Source organism: Scophthalmus maximus, chromosome 1, assembly GCF_022379125.1.
Source record: "Scophthalmus maximus strain ysfricsl-2021 chromosome 1, ASM2237912v1, whole genome shotgun sequence".
In the NCBI taxonomy this organism is placed as follows: domain Eukaryota; kingdom Metazoa; phylum Chordata; class Actinopteri; order Pleuronectiformes; family Scophthalmidae; genus Scophthalmus; species Scophthalmus maximus.
Window position 1 is genome coordinate 24,166,202 of NC_061515.1, and position 27,424 is coordinate 24,193,625.

Here is a 27,424-nt window from a genome sequence, read left to right on the forward strand (position 1 = left end):
AACCCTCTGTGTATGTGCACCCAGATCACGTCCAGTGCGGGGGGGGGGGGGGGCGGGAGACCCCGGGGCAGAGCTGGAGGGAGAACACATCCCATCTGGCCTGCGAACGTCCCAGGATTCCCCAGGAGCAGACGCACATCTGGAAGGCGCTGCCTTGTTTGCCGCCACTGCTGCCAGACGCAAAGGTGAACGCAGGCATGGACGAGTTCACATAGAAACATTTTCAATGACTTTTTCTTGGTTTTACTGCTAAAATTTAGGAGAAAAATAACCGACTGTTTTTGTTGTTGACCGCAGAGACGTCTTGCAACCAAACACCCTTGAATGAACCTACCTGTAATCACACATTCCATCGCTACCTGAAGCTGTTCCTTCGTGTGTAACCATAGTGACGGGAAAAAAACAGTACACCGCTTCCAAGCTTCCATGAGGGCTGTAAGCTGTAAGCTGGTGAGGAACCCCGGAGCGCGGACTCCCTCCTCCTCGCCGGCACGCACTCAGTAAAACCGCAGGGGGGGAAAAAAAAAAATCACCGTCCTCCCTCCGTTACGAGGTGGACCCCCATTAAGTGAGGGCTTCCCCTCGGTATAACAAGTGCCTAAGAGCAGTGTGGAAATGCCGTGCAGCTGTCTGAAGGACCCCACACTGAAAAACTGGGATTCCACCAGCACTCATGCGGAGGGGACGACACGCACGCAAACGAACAATGGACAGAACATGGTGGGACATTCCAACCAGAGTTGGATTCCCATAGACGGCTATGGATACAGATGTTGCTTTGGCCCTGAAACAACTCCCGTCTGATATTCATCAAGGGGAAATGTATTATGAGTCTAATTTTCGATGGCGTTGTCCATCAGTTTCGACAACATTAAGAATAATCACTCGCTCAGATTATAGTGCTGAAGTCAGGGGGACAAACTTTGCCGGTCGGCGTAGCAGCTCATCGCAACCCTAAGTTGCGTTCAATTGTTGATCGACCCTTTAGTGGCCTACGTATGATAAAGAGTCTTATGTTAGGAGGAGGTGGGGGCGGACGGACGGGTCGACACAAAAAAAAGTCTAGTTTGTTTCTAGTATCAGCCCAGGCAAATTGGCAAACACAAGTGAACACACAATGAGTCAATTACACCAGTACGTCAAGCTCACAGTGGGGAGCTCAGAGGGATTTCCTGTTGTGGGTGGACCACCAGAGCATCATCTCCCCGCAGATCTGAAGACACCGTTTTAGGGAACACCCCCCCCCCGGAACACGCAAGACAAAGCTCTTCAGAGGTTCGCGTTGTCGGCTCCACGTCGGTTTCGTCCAGTCCGGTGAACTGGGGATGGATTGGGTCAACTGGGTCGAAACACGTGAAAACTCGGGGCGACATCTAAGAATGAATCAGAGGGGGAAAAAATCTCTCGGCCGCGGAGGCTCATGAGGCTCGTAAAGACGCAGCTCTATAAAACCTGCGAGAGAGAGCGAGAGCACCGCGGTAGTCGGTTTTTTTTTGTAAATGCGAAGCGGCTGGGAAATACAGACGTCTTGTTTCGCACTGCAGGATTTCCTCCAGCGGCGCAAGCGGGGCCCCCTTGTGCCGGGCGTGAGAGAACCGACGACCCAGAGGAGGATCTCTTCAGAGTTTCCAAAACCTCATGTTTTTCTCCTCCCGCCGTGGGCAAAGGAAACCAGCGGTGCGCCGCCGCGCTTATGGGAGATATGTTTGTGGTTACTTTTAATAGAGGGGTCCATAAAAAAGAAAAAAAAGAGAAAATGCCGCTGTTTTGTAGCTACCGGTGAACATTACAGCCGGGATTCCCTGGAAAAACACGACGTGGCCTGCGTGCCTGAAGTCAGTTTGCGCTCGAGGAGGAGGCTCGCTCGCTCGCACTGGAAAACACCTGTGTGTTAAATATCGCAGATTCTCCGCCATAAGCGTTTCCCCTGCATTAATATAACAGCAAGAGGTGTGAGATAGTTCGCCTCGTGCGTGCAACATCTGGCCCTGGTCAAAATAAAAGCCACTGGCTACGCGCCGCAAAGCTCGCGAAGCATTGGAACATAATGAGAAGTGCTAATGTCGTGCGGCACCGTTTCTGAACACACTCACATGATACGCTCATAATGAAGTCGGAACCACTTTTGCCGCGCTTCTTCGGATTAAGCAAATGAAGAGGAGAGTGACAATAAGCTCGCGATGTGCACACAATGCGTGGAAATGAACGGCCGCGCAGCAAATCCGCCGTCAAGACGTGGAGCCAATCGCGGCTGACGCTGGGCTAGAGGCGGCGGCGGCGGCACAAGGTCGAACCGTCCACCGCACGCCCACCTGCAACCATACGCGGATTGGACAGATCAGCTGTCGATGAAGCTGCATACACGCGTTCCAATGTAGACGGGGGTCTATCGTCTGTTTTACTCTAAACGAGACCACGGGTGAGGCCGAATTGATTCAAATTTGCTCAGGAAGTTTCCTAAATATCTTGACGTGACCCGGAAGTATTCGATCGGCAGCCATGATAAGGGCTGTTCGGATTTTTGCTAAATGCATAGGAAAGGACTGCTTCCTTTCCTATCTCCTTTAGCATAGGATACACTGGAGATTCCTATGTGAGAGTAAGGAGCTACAGACGTCCCACAATTCATTGCGGCGGCGTTATTTATAACGTCAAGATGTAGTCCATCTTCTGTAATTTGTAGTCTAGTGTCTACTAGTGACCTAGTGCAGTGAAAGACGAGTCGGATTCTCTGAGCCGTGCCGTCGGCTTTTCCTGAGTCCTATCAGTCCTCCATTACACCTTTCCGTGACCTTGTGACGTTTTCCGCTGAGGTCAAGGAATAGCGGATACGAACAGTAGACAGGAAGGGCCAATCAGAGGAGTGGCTGATCAGGCTGTACCTGTGTTGATTGACGGCCAACCATGTATATATATTATATATATATATATATATATATATCAGAGCCCTTAAGAAAGAGAGTCACGACATCTCTTTTAACTCCAGTGGACCAGCTTTTTTTCCCGGCAGTGGCGGATCACGGAGCCTCTCAATAGTTCCCGGAAGTGAGCAGCAGCAGCGTGCGAGTACCATCAGAATGGAGTCAATGGTCCGTCTCCGTTGCACTTCTGAAAGGTCGGACGTTTAAATAATCAGACTGTATATATTGTCAGCACGTCTGAATCGAATCTAAATGCGCAGTAACGCATGTCAGTGGATTATGAATTCTGATTTATTTAAGAAAACGTGTTGACTAACTACATAGAGTGACCACACAGGCATGTCGGTCTGCTGTATTGTAAATCGACACATTTATTGACCACTAATTACCAAAAATCGCAGTTCAGTCGCTCTGAATAATGGATTTGAATCGCGCGCCAAGAACTTCCGGGAACTATCTGAAAGTCTGCATGAGTCACGTGACGCGCAAACATTTTGGACTCCCGTTGTCGCGACTCTCGTCGTTCGACGACGATGTTCCGAGCGGTCAGTCTCTCGCTCTCCTCTCTCGGCCATTTGCTTTGGATGAACTTTGGTTGCGTTGCTATTTTGGTTTCTCACACACTTGTTCAAGTTAGTTTTTGTTGAATAGCGCGAGTTTTACTCTATCGAGCAATGTGTTTCTCTCCACATTTGGTCCTTCCTCTGAGCCGGGTCGTGACACTGCATTGCAGTAACAGGCGATCGAACCCTAAACTCCTCAGGAAGATGTTTACTGACGTTCCAAATCAAGTGTGCTTGACCCCAGGCCCACCTTGCAGCTTGTATAGGATGATTCCTCTGAGCTGTCGGGTCTTCACCCAGAGAGCCCCTGGGGATTGACAGGTGGAAATACTGTCCAGAATATCAATATCCTGCACCAAGGACATAAGATCTATATCCCCCACTAGTGCTTCCTGTACCTTCATGGTCAAGTCAAGGTTTCATTCTAATTTTCTTGCATGAAAAAACTACTAAGGGAAAGTAAACCTCGGAAGAGAATTTAACAACGTCAAGTAAGTTCTGGTCGGATCACAGTTGTGTTTACCGTCTTTTGAAATATAGCTGACGCAATAGTTATGTCGCAGGTCATGCCACATGCAGCAACTGAAGAAAAAAGAAGGTGAGAACCTTTTCTTTTTCGTCGACCACCTGCGAAGTGAAACGGGGGCAGGATCGGGATGTGCAACTGTCGTTTCGAAAAGCCCAAAAAGAAAAAATCTGAAATATACACGACGATATATGAAACTCGGCCTTATAGGGTTCCAAAAAGATTTCGGTCCCGTCCATTACCTCTCATCGGTCAGTTCCCCTTGACCTTGCTGATGGATCACAACACAGAGCAAAACTACTTTATCATATTTATTTCAGTGTAAGCTCCACTGAGTTTCTGTGCGTTTCCCATCAGGTGCCCTGGCACCGGCATGGGGAGCCTCACAGCATCCTGACCCCTGAACAGTGTGCACGCCTCGATCCCATAGCTCCTCCCTTGCCTATATATAATATTCTAGTTTGGCCGGACTGCCATCAGATTACTCCCCACTGCATCCTTCTGCCCCCCCCCCCCCCCCGCCGCCGCCCCCTCAACCCTCCCCCGCCCTTTAATTGCCTCACTTGCCGGACGCGCGGAGAAGAGGATGCCGGCCACACGCAGCCTGCCCCTGTGGATTGTTTTGCTCCTCGGCTCCGGTGCGTGCGCCATGAGGAGGCAGCGCGGCGACGACGAGGAGGCTGCTGCTGCTGCTGCTCCTCCCGCTGGTGACGGCGACGACGAGTCCTGGCCGGAGAGCGTGTCCAGGGCGAGGTGCGCGTCGCGCTGCCTCAGTCTGCACTGCGTCGCGGCGCTCTCCACGTCGCTCCAGGTAAGGGACGTCCGGTCCGCGCCACTGGCTGTGCGCAAGAGCGCGCGGCGCGCAAGGAGCTCGTGCCTCTGATGAAGTCGCGCCGGCAATGAAGCGCAGCCCAAGTCGCGGTGATTTAGGGAGTTTCGGCCCCAACGTTTATGGAGCTTTGAAAGTCATCTCGGGGCCATTAGAATATAACCACAGTCAGCACCTTTGAAGGGCCAAATAATAAATCTTTTGACTACAAAGTTGTTGTTTTTTAGACAAATGTCATCAGTGCTGCCTGGGGCCCCCACACTGGTTCCTTTACCTTTTTTTTTTTTTTATTCCACTACAAATCACATTGCCTCTTATTTAGACAGTGTTTAGCCGCCTAACTATTGCGTTTTGTACTTTTTGGGTGTGACTTTTTATGTTTTTGGCAGCATATATCTGCTTTATGAAAAGTATGACCCCGGACACAGGACGTGAACAGAACATAGTCTGGTATGTACAGAGTGTTGTATTACACTTTGATGATAATAACTAATTGTGAGTAAATTAAAAGCGAGCACAATGTTCACTGTGATGGTTTACAGTTAAACTTCGGATTGTGTCTCTGCACTCAGATTGTAATGCTGCAGTGGGATGTTTGGAAACCTGTTAAATGCCTTAAAAGGAAGAAATGCACAAACACAGTGATGCATGTTTCACGGTCTGGTAAGAAGTTAGTAGTAAAGGAAAGCCCAAAATGTGGTATAGTCTTTTCATTTGTGAGCTGTCGTCACACTTTCAAAACACTAACACCATAAGTTCAAAGTCAACTCATTTAAATAACCCGAGTCCATAACTTCTACAATCAACCTATTAAACATCGACCATGTGTAAATTTCTTTTGGCTGTAGAGTGTCATCGACAACGTGAAGTCCCTCACAAGGTGGTAAAGTATTAAACCGGCTGAGCCACTGGCCGTAAAGAGCCAGTGACATAAATGCGATTTGAATTAATTGGGCTTTTAGCAGAGAAAAATATCTATTATCGCAACGGGTAATATTCAGGTCTTCGCATGTTCATTATTGGCATGATTGAACTGCTTAAAGGTGCTGCGAGTGTCATCCAGTTTTTACTGAAATTGGGGGGGGGGGGGGGGGGGGGGGTAGAGAAGAACCCCCTCACTGAAACTCAAACTTTCATATCCACAAGAGCCAAAGCAGATCAGAAGGCTTGTCATCATGATTATATTATTCGTATAGATCCCTAAGTAACTGTATCGTCACATACACACACACACACACACACACACAGTGCAGCGAGTCAACTCCTTGCTCCAGGCTTCCAGCGTGATGGGGACAACATTCTTGCCCGCTCACTTAGACCGATGATAATCACGCAGCGTGATGTCCCGGTCCACAAAAGAAGGCCATGTCTGGAATCATGGCTGTAACTCTCCGACTGATGGGATAGGGTCAGTGTAGATGTCCAACTGTCCCCCTCCGTCTAAAGAAACAACACGCCTCTGTTGCTGCTGTATTTTCATTTAATGCTATTCAATTTTATTTGCAGTATCACGTTATCTCGATGCATCAGGTAGATGGGCGGCAGTTCAGGAGGAGCGAGGGTGGGATCCCCACAGGCAAAAGAGTTGCATGATATTGTCCATGTCGTGACGCTGTGTTGCTCGTTGCGATGCACGAGGAGGGCACGCGCGATGTCAATGTTGCCAAACCGTACTGGCAGTAGTCAGTACTACTGTACTTTCACACATAACGTATATTAGATAATTTTGCTGCAGTTTGCATCATCGTTAGCGAATAGAATTGCAGTCAAGCTGAGTTCTTAGGTGCCACACTGGAGTAATGAAGGCCCCTGGCGGCCGCAGAGGGGCTTGGCCAGTTGCCCATTTCGCCTGGTTGTTATACCCAGCCTTGCGTCTTTAGGTTACAAAAGAAAAAGGGGAGTAGTATTCTTGTATACTTCACCTAATGAGGTCCATGGCGATCTTAACAACCGGGGATACTAGCCCCCTACCAATCAGTCACAGCAGCCCCATACATGTTATTACTCCTGAGAGCTGCCCGGTCAACTTTGTGTGAGCGGCTCCGCTGAAGCGCGGCGCAGCTAAGACTTGGGGAAGTTGAGAGAGAGAGAGAGAGGAAGAGACCCTCACTCGAGCTAATCCCCAGCCCCCAGGAGGAGACAACTCAACTCAGCTCCCCATCAATCACGCTCTATTTATCTATTGACGGATGCAAATGTCAGCGTCTAAAAAGGCCACGCGCGCTCCTCCCCGATCCCCAGCACCCACAGCAGTCTGTAATCCCGACCTCAGTGTTTATTGATGATTATGGTTCTTCCAATATCTAAAAAAAAAGTTGTAAACAATCATCATGAAATAACAGGAGATGGTTTCACATTCACGTTTGCGAGCCCCACTGTGACCTTTTAAACTTTCTTCTATTTTTCATTTATTGTCAGCGAGCCTAGATTAAAAAAAAAAAGACTACAGTATTGAAATAACTAAAGCCCAGTGCCCAAGGAATCACACTCATATTAGATGAATATGTCGTAAGCAGGGTTGGCGGATTGGACATTTTAATGTAGGACACTGGAGTTTGTCTCGTGTCACAGACAAGCATAACCTTAATACAGGCCTTTCACAGATGTTGTAGACAGATATGATTTAAAAAAAAAAGAAAAGTTATATGGAACATAATATAGGCTTTTGCAGAATCATCCAATCCAACACTTTTTTCTTTTTGTTCTTCTCTTTGTTTTTCAGCTCCGTTGTTGAAAAAAACCTATTAAAAACACATCAGTGAGTAACACTGTAGTAATGGGCGTCACACTTTTTAAAAGTTCAATTCCACACACACACACACACACACACACACACAGGCACACACAGTAGTTTACTCCAACGCAATCAATCTCAAATGCACTATCCTGCTGCCCCATAGAGGTTTATTTAAACATGTAACTATATTGTGAAGAGATTTGAAAGCTCATCATCAACAGAAAGAAGCAAAAAGGCTCGGAAATGAGAGCCACAGACAACGCCTGAGGTAACAATAACCGCGCTAACACATTGTTAGTGTTGATTGTCTTTATTGACGATAGACAAAATACAGAATAATGCCCGGCTCATTGTTCAACTTCGGCAAACAGTTATGACGGTGAAGAAAAACAATCAAATCAAACTGGAATGAGGATGTGCATATAGGTCATATTATAGAGTTGTTTAAGGCAAGGGGAAATAGAGATTACATATTTCTATATTTTTGTATTAATCTTGTATTGTAATGTTAAATGTGGAAATACACTGGTTTGTGTTCATTTCTCACTTAAATACACCCAAGAGATCAGAACACAGGAGTGCTGATTAGACACACATTTGAGTATGAACACCTATTGTCCCAGCGTCCCATGTGACCTGACCAGTGATCACTGGATCTGCACTCGCAGTTTTTTCAGCAGAATGTCCTCGGGCTCGCAGCGGGAGAGCCGTGAAGGACAGCGAGTCCCACAAACTGGGGGAGGGAAAAACAGTCATTTGTCTTCATACAGGAAAAAAATAGCACTGGTGCTGTACCAGGTGGGAACTCCGCAGCTCTTTGGTGTTCTCTTTCGAACAAGCGGTAATTGCGTCGCCTGCCTGTGCCATCTGACATCCAAATAACCCAGATTTAGGCAATTAAAAACATATGTAAAGCTGCACCTCATTCTATTGGAACAACCTGTTAATTTTGCGCTTCTCTCTTTGTCCCCCCCCCATCTTTTGCTCCTCTTCAGAATAATGGATCCCTGGGCTGGTGTCAGAATCATAAACAGTGCGCAAAGGTAGGTTTTGCATTGGTTCGCCCTTGGTTTCCCCTCACATCACATCACGCACACAGGTCACCGTGAGTCAGAGCAAATGCCCGAGACTGTTTGGGTTCGAGCGACAGTGGCGTCGAGGAGCCGTCGCTCTTTGCGACTATTGTCCAGTGGGAGGAAGAAGTGCGATTGGTTGTGAAGGAACCGGACATTTCACAGAGGGAGGAGGTCGGGGGTGGATGGAGGGGTCAGCAAAACATCGGACTTTTGACACAGGAGGCCGCTGTTTGTTTCCTGTTTCCTACCAGCGGTAGATGTCCGCCACCAAGGAGCTTATGTTTCCTTTGCCGTGCATGAAATTCTGTGGAGGGGTGGGGGCACAAACCCAAGGAAGAACTTTTGGAGTGGACCAGGATAAATGATAAATGAATAATTTGACTTTAACATGGCGAGAAATTGGAAAGAAATTGGGAAAAAAAAGGATGCTGCATTATATGTCAACCCTGCAACTGTGAGCTGTAGTCATCGGCCTTAGATAGCCTGGAAACCAAACCAATCAGCGTGCTCATCGCAAATAGGTCCCCCCGCCCCACTACCAATTTATATCTGTCCCGAAACTGGTCCGGCCAATGTAACATGGGGCGGGTTTGAGCGCCCAATGTGAACCGAGCCAAAGCATTTCTGTTAACAAACAAGATGGCTGCTGCTTGCTGCTGATGTGGACAGGTCGGTTGAATCTGCCAAAAATGTAGTTCATGTAAATGTAACCTAGTCTTGTCATAGAACAACGGGCGAATGAGAGGTTCAGGAAAAAAAGAAGAAAAGAAATGTAAATGCAGCAACTGCGGCCTCTGCGCTCAACTTGTACCCCCATACGCTGCGCCGTGTACTCACTTTTGCATGCCCATCGCATCATCGGTCAGTTCATAAATGTTTCATTTAGCCGATCAAGACTGAAATATGAGTTGCACTGGTGGTTCCAGTGGAATAAATCACTGTGTGTGTGTGTGTGTGTGTGTGTGTGTGTGTGTGTGTGTGTGTGTGTGTGTGTGTGTGTGCGCGTGTGTGTGTGTGTGTGTGCGCGTGTTTGTTTGTGTACCTGTCTGGATGCGTGTCTGCATCAGGCAAGTGTGTACGTTTGTGTGTGTGTGTGTGTGTGTGATTGTGTGATTGTGTGTGTGTATGTGTGTGTGTGTGTGTGTGTGTGCGCATGTGTGGACCTGTATGTACTGATGCATGCTGCACTGTAGTGGTTATTACCCATTCCCCAGCTATCATTCATCACCAGCCTTTACACTCAGACATATGCCATACATCATAGCAGTTTTTCCCCAGCCAAATATGCCATCAAACCATGAAACAGGCAGGCGGTAATAGATGGGACGCACGCCACGAAAGCATGATATTATGTTTTTATCGTCAAACTTTAATGAAATGCTGCTCAAAAGATTACATTCCACATCCAGCGTGCGACTACTTAGCCCTCTTTAACAGCCCCCACGAGGAATATTGTCTTCTTGTTGGGGCAGTGCAGATATTAATGCGCCTTAACAGCCTCTCATTTTGGTGACCATGCGATCCTAGTGATGGGAAATTGCGATGACATGTCAGTGCATTAGACGTCTTGTAAAGGGAGACGTCAATGTTTTCATGGCAGTGTGAATTAGTTCATGGTACCAGGAGCTGCTTCATCCTATCATCTGTATTGGTGGCATGTTCTTCTGATTGGTGTTTCAGAGGAGGCTCATAATTGCTATTACTAGTAAAACAAATTCACATCAATCGCCTGGTTCGTTTGCTTACATAGTAAAAAAAAGAGAAAAGACATCATTGTAAGTAAATAACTGAATCAATTATATCCGTGTGTAATGTACCTTACATTGAAAAAGCATGCATTTACCCACAGATAAATAGTGATGAAGAGGCAGCAATGAAAAGTGCTCTATAAATGAAATGTATTATTATTATTATAGCAGCCATCATAATATTAAAAGGGGATATACTGCTGGATTAAAAACGTGGCGCTGGACACATGATCTCCTTTTCACACGTTAATCCGAGAAACACAGCCAATCTGTGGAGGTACTACATATATGTCATCTTGGTCATCGGGTGATGTGCACACGTCTCTCTTGATAGTTTATGATTCGATTCACCGAGACAGATTGTCCACAGCAGGAGAACTGAGATAAACCTTGTTTTCTTATTCCACCCCTAAGCAGTACAGTTTATTCAAACGGAGCTCTGGGTTTCACGGAGCCCCGGGAAAATTACAGTCCCGTTTAATCACGGCTAATTGTGAAATGAGAGGCTCTTACGGTGCGAATGTGAAATCAATTCCCTCCCTCTTAAGGGAAATCGCCCGAGGGCAATTCACTGCAGAGCAGCGTGGTCCTCTGCGCACTTACTGTACGTTTTCATCAAGGCAGACGGGCAGAGCTCTAAGCGTGGATGTGGTCGAAAAGTGTCGGAGCTGCTCCGCGATGACGGGCGCTCTCTGAAGTATTGCCACCGAGCTCACAGCTATTTCATCTCGTCCGCAAACTTCTTGATCAGAGGCCTTGGTTTTTCATTTGTGGAAGCTGCCGTCGGCCTTGTTCGGACGCATGGTTTCTTTTGTTGTGGTCCGTCAGTCGACATCACAGCTGATCATTCTGGCTCGGGTCCTCCTGATTGGCTGGAGGCCGTGCACGTATGGACCGCTTTTAGGATATGCGACCCGTTTTCATTGTCAAGCTTGGCTTGTTATAAATGGTCCGTTCACCCCAATCACTGTTACCTGCCGTGCTCGAATGGGGTTTGTGTATGGTGTCTTTAATACTGTCTGTAGGATTTACATGTTTTCACTTTGGCTGCTCAGTTCTAATATCCTAATAGAGATTCGGGATTTTGGAAACAGTTCAGCTGACATTAATTGTCAGGCGAACATGGAATATATAGATCAATAGATCTAAATTTTGATTTGGAAATATTCCCGCTGCCTTATTTCAGACTTAAAAGTCCCTAATGTGGCATTCCGAGTGTTGACACATCCCTGTCCAGCGCCACAGCTCAGACAGGCCTGATGAGGAGCTCGTCGAAAGCTCGCCGCCGTGAGAAAGCCCGGCGCTTTGGCTCGTGACCGTCCGGCCCCGTGTCGTCCTCGTGGGGCCCCGGTGGTAATGAGTGCTAGTTAATCCTTCTGTCACTATCTCCTCCAGGCAGGCGGCCATTTGCAAGTGCCAGCGTTGATTAGCAACACACTCCTCCGCGGTCCACTTCAAATTCGGCTCCTTGAAAAGGGCTTAAGACGGCACTACTGTAGCATCAGAGCCGTGGAGGGACTTGATGTGTTTGCACTGACACTGGCACGTCTTAGCTCACAACCTAGACAATTGGCATTGAGCGCGGCGTAACGGCGCTCTTTCAGTAGTACTCAGCGGCCATTAGTGGACTTCAATACTCCAGGCAACCTTGTTTTGATGTTTGACCGAGAGCCAGGCATCCTTTCTTTTCCTCCTACTCGCTTCAAACTCACACTTTCAAACCCCCCACCACCCCCCAAAAAAATACTTGCAAAAAGGAGTTCCTTCCTTGGCCTCGTCTGTGGATGGGTAAAATTTCTGGAGCACATTCAAAGACAATGCAAGTTGTTGAAACAGGAAGCAAGAGACAGGCACGGGGCCTGTTTCCTCTCCGAGGGGGGCTTGTCCGGGCGGCGGATCAAACAGCGCGCAGCGGCGAAAGGACAGCGTTTTGCACGGTCAGCGGAGAAGTTGTTCGCTCCATTATCTCCGGTCGGCCGCGGAGGAGTGGTGCCAACACACACACACACACACACACACACACACACAAATAAACACAAGTCCTGTTCTGTGACCTAAAAGATCAGCTTGGATCCCGAACCAATTTCCATTTGGAGAATAACAAAAAAAAGAATCTTGTCTTGCTACAAGTGGGGACTAAATCTCTCAACCACATCACGAAGTTCGCCCCAGTCAGCTTTATCTGTGGTGCATAGTGGAAATTGAATGCTTGATTTAAGCTTGAAATGGGGCGGAAAACTGAGGCCCGAGGTCCAGTGGGGATGGCACGGGAGTGGGGTACGTCAGTTCGGATCAGTTGATAAGATCTCCGGAGGAGACCAGGGAGGGGAGATGAGAGATGGCAAGGCTGGCACAGGGGTGTCAGACACGCTTCAGCACATTCTTCACTGCATGTCGGCAATAGCTGCACTCAATTTGGTACCGTTTGGAGGCAACTTTTGTTTTTTGCCCCTCTCCGGTCTCACCTTCGTGGTGCGGCGATGACCGAACTAGAAAAGGCCCTGAAGTGGCATTTTTAGCTCACGTGACAGTGAAACACCGAAACCCAGGACAATAATAATGATGATAACTCTAATAATAGAACTTGCACATACCATAGGTATAAAAACATTTTTTAGCTTTTGACATAGACTGGCAGTGCAACTTCTATGTATGGCTTTTTTCAAGTACTGCGATTCTAGATCACAGTCATTTCGAATAAAGTCAAGATTTCAATAAACCATAGTTTTCCAGGAAATTCCCATTGTATCGCATTCATTTATTTGCATGCTTCATCCCGTTAAGAAGTGTTACCCCTCCCCAGCCTCTGGGCAGCCCTTGGTTTCCACTAATTTTGCATGTGATTTAACTTGCAGACCTCAAACTTTGGCGGTCTTCAATAATCCTTCACAGTAAACGTCGTTCTGCGTTTTTTACTGTCTCGAAGTTCGAAGTGCATATCGGCCACGCAGCGCAACCATTGCATTACATTCAATTTTGCTCATTTGGCAGAGCCCGTTATCCAGAGTGACTTCAACCATAATATAATACAGTACCGTTACAGCAGGGATGATACACAATAACATGATTCCAGCTCCAATGTTCCCATGTCAGTTCGTTTTCATGCTGTAGTGAACCGGATGGGTGACAACAGCTGCCTGGAAGGTCTGGAATAAATGCAATATATATATATATATATATTGGTTATGCTTAAGGGCAATCCCTGTCATATTCATCATATCACAGTCGGTTAAGAGTAACCTAATCGTGATTTTAATTAAATGATAATCTCAGTGTGCTATTAAAGAAACTATTCATTCCTATCAGCCCTATACATTTTTATTGTATTAATTAATGCCGAGTAATGGCTTAGGCGTTCAGAGTTAATGGACCCTTGTCGTATAGTTTTTAACGACTATTTAACATAAATGTGGGATTTGCCATATGAATGCTGTAACGCTAGACCGATTGGACTCGGGGAGGGATTGTTGGGGGTTGTGTTCGGTGAATGCGGGGTATACTGGAGGAGCAAAGCTTGGTTCATAGCAGTGTATAATCAATTTATTCATTGTTTTCCGACAGGACAAGTGAGGTTGTCGCTCTTCCCCCGTCAACTCCAGCATATTCGGGGTCGACCCAGGGGACTGGACAGGTTAGAACAGTTAGATGTGACTGGAGGTTCCCTCAGTTGGAAGTTGCCGAGAATCCATGCTGATCGAACAACCTCGACTGGATACTTCCAGCGTGCCGAAAGCAGCGGCACTGCCCCCTACTCCCTCCTTACACTTATCTTTAAAAGGCAGGAAACCCCTCGCGGCTGCTTGTATTTGTGATCTCCTTCCTTCGGTCAATGCTCAAAAGCGCCATGACCGCATGTGAGGGGGTCGGAGCCTAGGTCCGACCACGCTCCCTCTTCACCGTAACGATCTAGTGCAACTCCCACGAGAGCTGACACTGCACCAATCTGCCCTGTTGATTTTTGTCGTTAGATATGAGCCTTTCACAGACAAATCTTTTATTGTCCAGAATAAGCAATGCAGAAAAAAAGTCCATTTATGTTTACAATTGACCTTAAAATAAATATTGTTTATTTTCTGTATTCAAGTTCTATTTATTTGGTTGTACTTGTATGATAATGTTTATGGTCAAACTAAAATATCATGCATCATCATCGGCCGATGTATCGGTATCTTAAATCTTGTAGTCCCCAAAATCGGGCGACTCTCGTTTTTTTGCTCCTACCCCTCGTTTTCGTTTGGTGTTTCCTGTTTTACTTTGACATTCATTTCCTGTTCTCCTGTCTCTTCTGTGTCCGTTACTTTTTCTGGTGTCTCCTCCCCCTTGTGTTTGTCTACACCTGTCCTCAATGTGTGTTCACCTGTGTTCAATCCCCCCTGCCTCCCTTGTGTGTTTAGTCTCCGTGCTCCCAGTCGTCCGTGTCGGTTCCCTGGTCCTGCTTGACCCCGTGTTTTGGCTATTTCGTTTTTGTCTGCTTGGATTAGCCATTTTTCGAGATGTTGCCCTTTTCTGTCATTGTCTGTAAGTTTGATTTTAGTTTTGCCAATTTATTTGCACACGTCTTCTGCTCCTGCAGCTGCGTTAGGGTCCTGCTTCACACAAACCTTCTTTTCACGATATGATTATATAAAAGTGATTCCATAGCCACGCCATCCCCACCATATGTCTGTCAGTACCACAAGATGCACACACTGACGGTGCCAAAGTGATCCACGTTGAGAGCAGGTGCCTTCCGAGCGTCCAAACTCCCGAGACGTCTTCTCTGCAGACCCGAGCGAAAACCAAAAAGTCTGTTCAGAGGTCTGGGCTGCCGCCTCTGACCTTTAGACAACTCGCCTTGTCCTTGCGATGCTGCCGTACATTGCTTCTCTCCAACTGTTTATTCACCACAGCATGAAATTACAATCCGTGTACACGCGTTCCCCTCCGCCGCCGCCGCCGCTTACGGTACAGAGGGCGATGCCGTTAGCGGTCGACTTGCTCCGGAAAACAGCCTGACGACGCAGGGGGAGGCGTGTCTTGGCTTCCTGCTCTTTAGTGTGTTCTCGCATATAGCACCATCAGATTACAATGTACAATCTTTATTCATTTCCGCAAATCCCTACTTCAACCACTGTTTTTTTTTTACGACCAAGAGTACAAATGTTTACATGTGTACACATGGCAAGTTGTTCAGCCGGTTGTACGGGATCTGCTACATTCTTAGACCAGAGTTCATGTCCAGGGCCTTCCTTTGAGGACAACGTCACATGCGTGGCAATATTTGCAGGGATTTGTGAGGATTTACTTGAATGTCGCTACAGACACATTCATAGAAGCAGGCACATATTTGTGTGGTCCGCCGGCAATCCAACTTTTTTCTTTCACAAAAGCAAACTTTTTCTCACGCGTGAGCAACGTGACCCGAGACAGGTAAAGGTCATGATTTTTATTCTGGACGATTCATTTCAGCATGCCCGAGGAGTTATTCTTGGAGCGGTCGGACGGGATTCGATTTCTCGGCAACTCTTTTTGTTCACTCTGTGGTATTAGAAAGCCGCCTGCCAGTCAAATATTTCTCTCTTGATCTGCCAAGAAAGTTACAAATCTCCTTGTTCACATCGGACCGAGTCTTGATCGCGACCTGTTGCTCTCGTTTCCACAGTGCCTGGAGCCCTGCAAAGATTCCTGGGAGATGAAGAGGAAGAGCAATTGCAGGGAGCTTTGTGAGGTACGATGCAACGCACGCTCGCACTTGCGCGCTTTTGTGTTTATGGGCTTTAAAAAGAAGGGGCCAGGGGTCATTATGTGGAACTATTGATTACATATAAAATCTGTGCAGCATGATGTTTGTTTTTCGCAAAGTGAAGCTGGAGCAGAAGGCTACATGTGATCACAAAATGGAAACACCGCAACATTAATGGATCTATGATCAGACTGCCCATAGGGCATACTGGGACGAATACCGGCGGGCTCCTACATGACAAGTAAAAAATGAATTAGGATGTGGCAAGCAATGAATAGGGATTGGGTAGTTTTCAGTACAATGTATGTCTTTGTCGTGTCAAGTATTATTGTCATTGAACAACGTTCATGTTTAACCAGATATACGAATATTATTTAAATTAGATCTTCATATTTTTTTCTATTATCTCAATTAATGGATGGTTGTTGTATCTTCCTTTTGGAGGATGGGCTAAATTTGACCAGCCCTTTTTTAAAATATTTGAAACCAACAGAATTATTTTAACGTTTCCTTATCTCGATAAAAATCCAATGACCCTCGACATATCCCCAACTGTCAACTTGTGATCATTCGATTCAAACATACATTTTCTGCGTAGAGATGACCTGCGTAAAAACATGATAAATGCCACATCTGCAAATTTGATCGAACAAGGACAGCGAATAAGCCAATAATACCGTATACGGCTGTGCTTCCTGCCCCATCCCATATGTCAGCGAAGTGTTCATCAATGAAAATTGTTTTAAAGAGTAAAAGAAAAAAGAACCTACTGTACTTTTTTGGGGGGCAGCATTGGCAGTGAAATGAAGGGACCAACTACAGCAGTGCTTGTGAAATGCAGAATGTGAAATGATTAATTAGTCCAGCCCTGAAATCCAAAATGCTATCCTAGGCTCGGTAAAGTTCATTACCCAGACTATAGGAACTAACCCCCGTCTCCCTCCAACCCATCTAGCGGGCGTTTCCCAAGAAGCACTGGGAGTGTGTGACCAGCTGCGAGTTCCTGCAGTCGGTGTTGGCGACAAAGCAGGGCAGCTGTCCACCTCCGGAGAGAGCCAGTGGCTTTGCGGCGGCCTGCGTCGAGAGCTGCGACCACGACCGGGAGTGCTCTGCCCAGAAGAAGTGCTGCTCCAACGGCTGTGGCCACACCTGCCAGTCTCCCAAAGACCTCTACAAGGGTGAATAAAGAACTGTCTGACAGAAAAAAAAGCCAAGTCTGGGTTTTGAATGTAGCGCTTCATCTTCACTGATAAATGAAGACACCTCTAAAGGATGCGTTCGACGGTGTTTTGCAGGCTCGGGGACGTATTGCCCCGAATCAGCACACAAAGTGAATCACAAGTAAAATCTCGCACAGGCCCATGCGAGTTTGTGACGCTCTTTAGGGTTGCAGCGCCTTTATTTTTTAGCTACGTGGGACTTGAGAGGAGGAAGATATGGCTATTCCCTAGTGGCAGTATAATAATAATAATAATCAATTTCATTTATAGTATGTCAGTATTGTTATAGTAGTCACAGAAATGCCAGCAAATAAGATACATGTATTCACTATGCGCCACTTAAGCGTGATTGCAAGAGGCAAAAAAAAACAAAAACTCAATGAAATATCCATGTTTCCCCTTAAGAATGAAATAGAATTTGGAATCACCCAAAGAAACAGTATTTGGACTTTTGCTTCAGTGAAAACGTCCCAACAGATGCGATGGAGCCCTGCTGCTTTATTCACAACAAATCGCCGTCAAACTCGGAATCTGTGTGCAGCAACTCAAAGGAGAAAATATCATGCTCATATTCAGGTTCCTGATTTCAATCTGGATTATTACTCGAAACGGTTTACATGCTCTAATGTTCAGTAAACACATTGGCTTCCTCAGACGGGGATTTTGGCAGGTCTGTGTGTACACAAGAATATAGCCCTGCATTTATTTTATAGATGGTCTAAGCAGGGTTAAACACTAATACTAATAATCAGTCAATTCCATTTTAAAAAATGTACCTTTAATTTGTTGATGTATTCTATGATAAAGCTGCATAAGCATTGCACACTGTGAGACACTAACTGTCATGAACTACCTGTCAGCCTGATAATAAGATGTCATCCCATCCGAGCCTCCCTCGGGCCTGCACTCAGATCAATGAGTAATTCCTCAGGTAATTTCCGGGTGGAAGATCTTGTGCAAACAAACAGTGTGCGGCGGTGGCGGCGGCGGCGGCGGCGGTGCTGCTGCTGTCGAGTCAGGTGGAGCTCTGCCCTACTTAGGGATCAAAGCGAGCCGAGGCTGAACAGATCCTGCGAGCCCGCAGCGGTGTGTTCGCACCCCACTGATGGTAACACACACGACGGGAGAGGAAAGATGTGGGGAGACCTCTTTTTGTTTTGCCTTTTCACAATGTGGCGCTGTGGAAAGCGGTAAAATCTCCACGACCCCAGGAGACATTTACCGAGCCGACTGAGCGCTCGACGTCCTCTGTGCTGGGACATAGTTCCTCTGTGTTTATATGAGACCTTACGGGAGGGACATGAGAGAAGTCCAACAAACGTACGAGTTTGCTGACTCATTTAGATGTTCCGTCAGACGTCGACTGTGTCGCGGTGTGCGTCGACCTTTTCCCCCCCCTGTGAACCGCGATCGCGCACATGGCCGCGACGCGCGGCCTATTGTCTGATCGCCGTGTGACGTTCATCCACCAGGTGCCCCCCTGAAGCCGAGGAAAGAGCTGGGCTTCAAGGAGCTCACCTCCGGTCAGCTGGAGGTGCGCTGGTCGTCCCGCTTCAACATCTCAGCCGAGCCCGTGGTCCACATCCTGCAGAGGAGGTGGAACTTTGGCATCCAGCCCAGCGAGGACACGGCCACCTCCTGGCAGGGGGTCGCACAGGTCAGTCCAGTCGGTGCAGCCGAATGTGGGGCGTGTTATCTTTGTGTCCAGAAATCTGCGCACGCGTTTGTGTACTCGCGCGCGTCCAGCTGCACCCGTTGTGCTACAGTCCGCAACAGAAAATAGCTTCTGCTGATGAAGACTTTTCGTCCCTATCTGTACTTTGGCTGCTGACGGCAGAAAGCCTGCAGGCTTCACGTCTCGTCTGCAGAATGTCTCTATTGAGAGGCATGAGAGAACACCGGCTGAGGGGCCGCTCTGTGGATGCGCGTTGTTTTCACTTTTTATTTTATGTCACGTCTTGTGTGTCTGCATGGTTTCTTCAATCCAACTCGCCCTGAACAATCACAGACCACAGAGCAGGGGGTGAGGCTGTACGACATCAGGCCCGGGCGCTGGTACCAGTTCAGAGTGGCAGCCGTCAACACCCACGGGACCAGAGGTTTCACCACGCCCAGCAGGCACATCCACTCCAGCAGAGGTGTGTGTGTGTGTGTGTGTGTGTGTGTGTGTGTGTGTGTGCGTGTGCGTGTTACAATTATGGTCGTTACAATCAAGCAAAAACATCAAGTAAATTAATGAAAGCATATAATGTCGGAACAAAATCAGCGATCGTTCTTCAGAGGGGTTTTAAAGATATGAAAGGAGGAAAGTCTTCATGGTTTGACACACTGTTGGCAAGGTTCTTTCCCCCCCCCCTCATGCTCTGCTTTCCTTTATTGCACCCTAACCCCACGAGTTATGGAGTTAAACCAGTGCCGAGCCTTCGTTTTTCCTGCTTTTCTAGCTACGTAAAGGGGCAAATCTAGTCAAGAACACCGGTGAAAGTTTAAGTGAATTCTGCAACCAGCTCCTGTCCGTGCCCAGACCAGCAGGGGGTAGCTTGAATGGGAGAAGAGAGCGAGAGGGCATCTGAGAACGGCCTGGCAGCGAGAGCAGTTACAGACCTGGAATAGTTCCCTGGCCGGCCTTTGAGGGGAGTTAGGTGTGCAACATATTGGATCAGTGATCAGATAAAGTTTATCTAGACTTCTGTTCTTTCTTTTTTTTTATTTTACAATGATGCTCATCCGTCCTTATCCACCCACTCCCTGTGACGACAGAGAGAATCCGTCCAGTCATGAGAGCTGTATGTTGTCGAGGTTCAGCGCAGAACACACTCTCTCCAGTTTCAGTTCCCTCCTCTTAACCGGGAGAGAGAAAGCCCGAGAGGGAGCGGCGTCAATGAGGACTAATAATAGGCGCAGAGAAATGAAGCTGTTTTGTGTTATCTCATTCATTTTAAATCTGGTTGTTCGGTGGTGTTTTGTTTTGTTTTTTCTCAAGAAAAAAAAAGAACGATGAGCCGTTCTTTTGAAAGGTTTATATATCAGTCCTTTAAAAACAATACCGTCACTTTAACCGTGATATTAAATGTTCATACCCAAACGATCCACGACAACCGGGATAACATTGCAAGAGTCAATTAAACGTAGAGCAATTTGCAAGAAGTTAAAGGGCTATGCAGTAAGTTTTTCGGCAGTGACATGGGTTTAAGGTTCAAAAGATCCTTAAAAAACCATAACCAGGCCTCTACCATGGCACAGTGAGATGCAGTGAGTTAAGGAATTTGCATTGTGGAGGACACAACTCATTTACCAGGTCTTCTGTGATTACATAAAAATGATGTGTTAAAATTCAATAATTTAAATGGAGGCCTTGTTGGAGAGAGAACTGATGGTCCCGAGAGAGAGAGAGAGAGAGAGAGAGAGAGAGAGAGAGAGAGAGAGAGAGAGAGAGAGAGAGGCATTCATTTGCAAACTAGTCCAAAAAAATATTTGCCCTGAAGGAATTCTCCTTTCCCTTCACTAAAGAGGGGAACTAAAGCCTCCAAATTAAAACGTGCTTACATCAATGGATACAGTTTTACAAAGTGTCCAGGAGCGTACGCCTTCGTCGAATGGCCGCCATTCATTTACGGCGTCGGTATGGAATGATATCCTGCGACCGATATTAACCAACAGCCCCCACCTCGCCCCCTCAGACCCCTCCGGTCCTCCCGCCCCCACTGAGCTGAGAGTGGCCAACATGAGCTTTGGCCCCGGCAGGGCGGTGTCGGCCCGGCTCCGGTGGAGCGCGCCTGCTGACCCGGATGTCCCCGTGCACCACTACAAGGTCAGCTGGAGCTGGACTGCTGTCGGACAGCCGCCTGCCTCGTCCCCGACCAAGAGGAGGAAGACAGTCAGAGGGGTGAGGCCACGTGCACAACTCTCCGAAAGCGTCCCGAGCTTACTTGCCGCCCGGTTTTATCTCTCTTGAACATCTCCTGTGTGTGCCGGCTCCTCTCGTCTATCGGCTACACATGACTAGATCCCCTCTGATTGACGTCTGTCGTATAACTGACTCAAGGGATACACTTATTCCTCAAGCTTTTTAGTTCATTCTTGTCAAGCCGGATGAGGGAATTACTATGACCAAAGAAAACGCACTGTCCTGGCCGAACCTCTGTTCTAATGATAAGCACCCGGCGGTGTAAAATGACAAACAAAAACAAGTCAAACTAGCAGTATGTCTCCCACACAGCGTTGCATTATGGAAAGATTGAGCTTTTTATTTGTGTTTCGTAAGTGTACGCCCTCCGTGGGCGGCAACCTTTAAGTTGGTGGTAATGGCGTAAGCGTACACCGAGTTGGAAAATATCTCACGAGAGCGAACATTTCCGCCTCCTCTGCCATCAAGAATTCTTTCAAATTTGACCTTTCATACAAAAAATACGGCCGTTTCGTAGGAGGTGTAATATGTTGAAAGTCTTTGAGTTCCGCGTTGTGTTCAGACGTCTGCAAGTGAATGAGGTCGAATCATCCATTCGTTCCTTGGACGACGTTTGATCGGCTGCTTGTGGAAAAGAGAAATGAAATGAGAGAACATGTGAGTGAACTTGCCTGTGTGTGTGTGTGTGTGTGTGTGTGTGTGTGTGTGCGCGCGCGCGCGTGTGCGTACAGAGCCATATGGAGGTGGACAGCATGCGGTCTAACAGGAGCTACAGAGTGGAGGTCCAGGCTGTGTCCTACTGGGGACAAACTCAACTCAAAGGCCCCCGAGGCGTCCTCCACTTCACCACACAGCGCCGTATGTATTTGGATTGGACGAGAAAAGAAAGAGAGCCTTCCAATCTGCGGCACCTTCTTTTTTGAAAATGCATTTGTATGATTGAATTGAATTTTATGGGGGATAGGCTTAAGAAATAAAAAATGCTTTTGGGGCATGAAATATCCAAAAACAAACTAGCTCCACGGACACGACCCCAACACTCGGCACTTGCCCACTTATCAGCGCAATGAAGCGGAAGAAATCTTTTTGACTTTAATCCAAAATGTCACGGTGCCTTTTCCGAATGACGGGCTGACATTATGAAGGCGACGAAAAGAGAAAACGTTCTTGACAATTGCAGACACGAATGTTCAAGTTCATCCGTCGTCGTCGAGCGGTGGAAGCGGTTTGTCCGCGGCCGCGCTCACTTCTCTACTTGCGGAGCAGAAGCCGGGAGAGAAAAAGAATCTGTCTTGCAGCGGTGCTCGAGATTAAAAAGACGTTTAGCAACGTTTGGGCGTTTTTTCTGTACATAACCTTTTGTCAACTCTGTTAAAAAGTCAAATTTGAGGGGGGGGGGGGTGAACTGTGCACATGCCTCGAGCAGCAGGTCCCCTTGGACTCTAGGATAGTTCATTGGAAAATAAATATCAAAATTGATTACCCTTTTGGATTGATTCATCCGTTAAATGATGAAGCCTCCAGTGCTCATCCTAATCAACCCGCGTGTGTGTTTACAAAAGTGGAGCTTGGAGGCAAATACCCACAACATGCCATTTAGTAAAGCACAAATATAAATATATAAAATATAATTTTATTTCTGAAAGGTCCTCCACTTTCTGAGAAAAAATTAGAGACGAAATATTAGGAATTTGTCTGAGATTAGGTTTCACTGCACGACTCACAAAACAGCAAGAGTAGCATTGATCTACTTTATTTGCAAATTGTAATTAACATGGTACTTCGTATATCTCTATATTATCTCTCTACACTGTAGCATAATTCACGCATATGTGTTCACTTGACCGGATCAGGAAGTTTGATTTTGATTTTTTTGTTCCGCTTCGAAGCGAGCAGTTCTGCCCCAAGCAAACCCACAGGCGACGTTCTGGATGTGGGGACGCCGTTCTACCAGGACGGACAGCTCCGAGTTCATGTCTACTGGCAGAGCAGCACCGGTATGTACACGATGTATTGCAAGGGATGCGTGGGGGGAAAAACAGTGGATTCATAGAGGAATGGCTAAATGATTGCAAGGATTTTTTTCTAGATGATGTTATGTTGACTGCCCACCACCTAATGGCCATGAATTTGTATTTAATATTGATTCATGATGTCACCTGCAACTGCCCCTGAGTTCAAAGTTAGTCATCAAAAACAGCCGCCCCAAGTTGTACATCAAATGTTAATATTCTTAATGTCATGTGTCATATAGACACTGTTGTTTTTAACTCATCTTTTGCCGTGTGGTAAGAATTGAATATCATAAATGTCATCTCTGCGTGTTGGGTGCACAGATACTCTCATTCCAGGACAGGTTTAGCCTGGAGATCAAATATTCCAGTTTTTCCAGTTGAAAGTAGAGGTTGCATGTGTAAATTAGTGTATGAAATGAATGTCAAACTTGTTTTTACGACGATGGGAAAGCAGGACGTCCCTCCTGTAAGTACTGTAGATCCCTTCCTGGTTGTGGAACTGCTCTCGCAGAACAGTTTGTTCGTTTGTGTGTAGATCCTTCGGTGGAACTCTACAGAATCCAGTGGGGACCAGAATATTGTGGACACAACCAGACCAGACCCACGGAGAAGACCAGCACGCAGGTAGTCTAAGAGGGGGGAACACTGTCACCGTGAACATGGACGTCAAGAAAATGACCATATGATGTCAAGTGTCACATAAAATGCAGACATGACAGACTTTATAGACAGGGGGGGATCACATTCGTCAATTTGATTGTTACTGATTGGTCAAAAGAGCGTCTACATCGCTGATTAGCAAACGCGGTCGGAAGTGACTCGGTGGCATCCGGGGGGCCTGGCATTTTGGAAACCAGCGGCGATCGTCTTGTGTCTTTGTCTGCTCCAGGAGAGCTTCGTCGGCCTGCAGGGCTTGCTCTTCGCCTGCAAGTACAAAGTCCTCCTGCAGCCGGTCAGCAAGAAGAGCCGTCCTCTGGCGGAAAGCGCCAGCTTCTTCACTCCGTCCTGCGCCGCCATCCAAGCCCAAAGTCCCAATTCCGTCTCCTGTCCCGGAGAAACACGTGAGTCACCCGGAACCTCGGGTCTTAAAAAAAATCCACGATGTGGCTGTTTTAACTGTTGCGACGAAAGTGAGGGACTTTTTTTTGTTATCCACGGATCCTGACGCAACTTGTATTTGAGTTGTAAAGGCAATATTTACCATCAATATGAGGCACCTGTAAAGTCCGTTGTTCTAACGTTGTCCTTTTTTTCCTTTTTTCAGCAGCGGCCCCTCAGAAGGTCCAGGTGAAGGCAGCCAACTTGACAGCGTCCTTCGAGGTGCGGGGAGGTAACGTGACGGCCACCTTTAGTTGGGATTTGTCCGAGGTCCCGCCCCACCAGCGGTTGACCGGTTACCAGGTGACCTGGGTGGAGCTCATCCCGGCTAACCGCCACAACAACAACCACAACAACAAGCTGCCGCACAGCCTCATCTCGCAGTCGCAGATCCTTCCCCCGGTCAGTACGGCTGTAAACTATTTTTTTGGTCTAGCGGGGCGATTTTCAATGCAGCTTCACATTTGTATTTTCCCTGCAGACAAATCTCAGGGGCCACTGGGCCGGCAAAGACCTGTTTAGTCTGCAACTTCCCTACAATTTCACACACCTTGAGCATTTCGAAGCTTGTCCTCCGCTTCTTCCTCCTCCTCCTCCTCCCGCCGCCCTCACTGCGTGTTTGTCTTTTCTCCTCTCGTTCAGGGTGGTAAGGTTCTCGTGGTGTCCGGCCTGCGCCCCGCCAGTGTGTACAGGCTGGAGGTCCACGCCATCACCGCGGAGGGTGAAGGTCCCGCGGCCAGCCGAACCTTTCAGACTCCGGGATACCAAATTCCCAATAAGCACAGTAAGAAGTGTAACATTTCGAGTTCCAAAGCGACACTGTTTTAATGTGTTATGTATCCGTATCAGTGTTTCCCGCTGATTACCTAGACTGTGGCGGCAACCATGGTCTTATACAGTTTCATATTGAACCATCATTTCTCTAATAATGACACACAAGATGTCTAACCTTAATGGTGCCCATTGTGACGTTGACTATTTGATTTTCTATAGTTTGGCCATAATTCCAAATGAGAAAGAAGGCTCTCTGCTCTAGCTGTCTTACCATCACAGTGTCTTCATTTCGATTTTAAAAAGAAAAAGCTGAAAACTAACCAGACGTCCTTGTCTGCCCTCACTCAGGATCCAGGCTGAGGAAGCATCCACATAAACAACCAATCATAGAGAGGCACTGAGCCCAGACAGCCAACCAGCCTGCATGAGTCTCCCAAGTCTCCCACCATTAGGATGACCAGAAATCCACAGGGCCATGTGCAGCATCACGTCTGGCAGCTGTTTGACTCTCTCCCTCCTGTATCTTACAGTTAGACTGGGCTGTTTTTTGTTAAAGCTGCTACACACACCGGAGCGTTCTGATCGATCCGTGAAACCTTCACTTGTTTACAAGACCAACCGTGCTCGCCGACCTAAAAATGAAGCTAGAATTAGTCGGTGATATGGTACAGTAGTAGATTCACAGCAACAACAGCCATACTTAGCTGATTTAATACAGTGGTATCACAGTTAGTGTGGTATCCTGATGTGATAAATCCAGTTCATCCACCGCATTGCTCTGAAACAGCAGCAAAGTTTCATGCAATTGTGCCAGTAAGAGAGAAGTTGTATTTCCCTTTGACTCCCCACTGGGGTGATAAATCTCAGCACGTATTTTTGTGATCAGTGACTATATATAAAGGTGGGCGACATGTCTCCACCTCCTCCGGTTGTGCAAAGGTATAATGTCAAATATCCCGGGCATGGGACGTGGCCGCCATCTTGCGCTTTTGATTTGGTCATTTGGAGCCAGAGTCTGCACAGTATTGAGCGAGGTCCCGCCGAAACACGTGCTCGACCCTTCCCCGAGTCGGGCTGTCAATCATGACGTTTCAAGCAGCTCTCATAACATCAAATAACTAATTAAAACCGACCGTAACAACAGACATGAACACTTGGCGTACATTATAAGAACGACCTTAAACGATAGAAACCCTCTTTCAGAAAAAATTAATTTAACATGCACTTTTGACTTTTTAGTCCATGTCCCATCTGCTGACACGGAGGAGGCGGGGTTTATGACCAATACTGTGGCCATCCGACTTTATTTACAGCGTACGTACGTTGGTGATATTCTTATGAACATCATTATAGCATGTAGATACAGTAGCTGTAGCATTTGCATTCTCTGTAGGGCTGGGTATGGTTAAACCATTTTGTTTTTCAAACAGTACATGATACCCAACATCTGGTTCCAAACCATCAAGAATTAAAACATGAAGCCTTTCACGCGTATCCAGAGGAGCGTGGCTACAGACAATCAGGCAACATTTCCTTTGGAAGACCTACGAGATGAGAGCCCAACGTCACGGAAGCGCATTGCTGCCACGGCAGGAAAACGAAAACGGATCAGTGTCGCGTTATGGCATGAAACTGTTCACGTTATTTCGTGAACACGTATGATTACGAACATGAAACTTCATGTTTGAGACTGCGGACGGTGAACGGAGAGTCCTCAGTTGAGGACATGGCTCATTGAAGTTTAGTATTATTATAACAATGAACTGTTCACGTTATAACAATAAAGATACTGATCCGGGGTTTTTTTCTCCCGTGGCACCAATTCTCTCCCGTACACGTGTGATTGTACTAACATGTACAAAATGCACTAATGCAGACGTATTGAGGTTTGACACCCAGCCCCAACTCCCTGCTGTCCTCTAGATGGAACTGCATGCCAACACCGCCGTGTTTCTAGTGCTGTCAGTGTCACCGAGTGGGCTCCGCGTATTTCAAAATCTGAAAGTCATTTCCTACAGCTGATTCTCTCTTTACCCCTGTACTTTGTAAATGCTGTATATATTGTCTGTATTTATTAGTTGCGGTGTATTGTGTACATCTGTGCTTTGTGTGTACTCAGCCTTTTGTAAACCTTTAGAGACCCTGTATAAATGTGTTGGTTTTTTCTTTGAACTGAAGATAAATTCCACGTCGATATGTGTACAGCCTACATTGCACGTGTGCCTTTTTTCATTTTTTTTCTCTTCTTTCTGCTCCCTCATCAGCATTTTCTATTCGGTATCCAGTAG

At 47.0% G+C, this 27,424-nt stretch overlaps 1 protein-coding gene across 5 annotated transcripts; it reads left to right on the plus strand.

The window, feature by feature from the left end:
- Positions 1 to 105: 105 nt before the first annotated feature.
- On the plus strand, positions 106 to 27,345 carry LOC118307325 (anosmin-1). Of its 5 annotated transcripts, none has more exons than XM_035629895.2 (15): positions 106 to 185; positions 298 to 4,821; positions 8,572 to 8,619; positions 16,042 to 16,107; positions 17,078 to 17,300; positions 18,815 to 18,999; positions 19,351 to 19,480; positions 21,023 to 21,228; positions 21,981 to 22,107; positions 23,139 to 23,246; positions 23,800 to 23,888; positions 24,154 to 24,325; positions 24,529 to 24,764; positions 25,005 to 25,146; positions 25,485 to 27,345. In XM_035629895.2, the coding sequence occupies exons 2-15, from the start codon at positions 4,597 to 4,599 to the stop codon at positions 25,535 to 25,537; spliced, it is 2,010 nt and encodes a 669-aa protein (XP_035485788.2). In that variant the 5' UTR covers positions 106 to 185; positions 298 to 4,596; the 3' UTR covers positions 25,538 to 27,345. The 5 variants fall into 5 exon arrangements, with proteins under 5 accessions (XP_035485788.2, XP_047189569.1, XP_035485789.2 ...); XM_047333613.1 differs by having other exon boundaries at positions 24,532 to 24,764; XM_035629896.2 differs by lacking the exons at positions 106 to 185; positions 298 to 4,821; positions 8,572 to 8,619 and adding an exon at positions 14,791 to 14,918.
- Positions 27,346 to 27,424: the final 79 nt, after the last annotated feature.

Coding starts and splice junctions, on each gene's coding strand:
- LOC118307325 (XM_035629895.2), top strand. CDS start 4,597: ATGCCGGCCACACGCAGCCTGCCCCTGTGGATTGTTTTGCTCCTCGGC. Junction 22,108..23,138: donor CCACTTCACCACACAGCGCC/GTATGTATTTGG, acceptor TCCGCTTCGAAG/CGAGCAGTTCTGCCCCAAGC. Junction 23,247..23,799: donor CTACTGGCAGAGCAGCACCG/GTATGTACACGA, acceptor GTTTGTGTGTAG/ATCCTTCGGTGGAACTCTAC.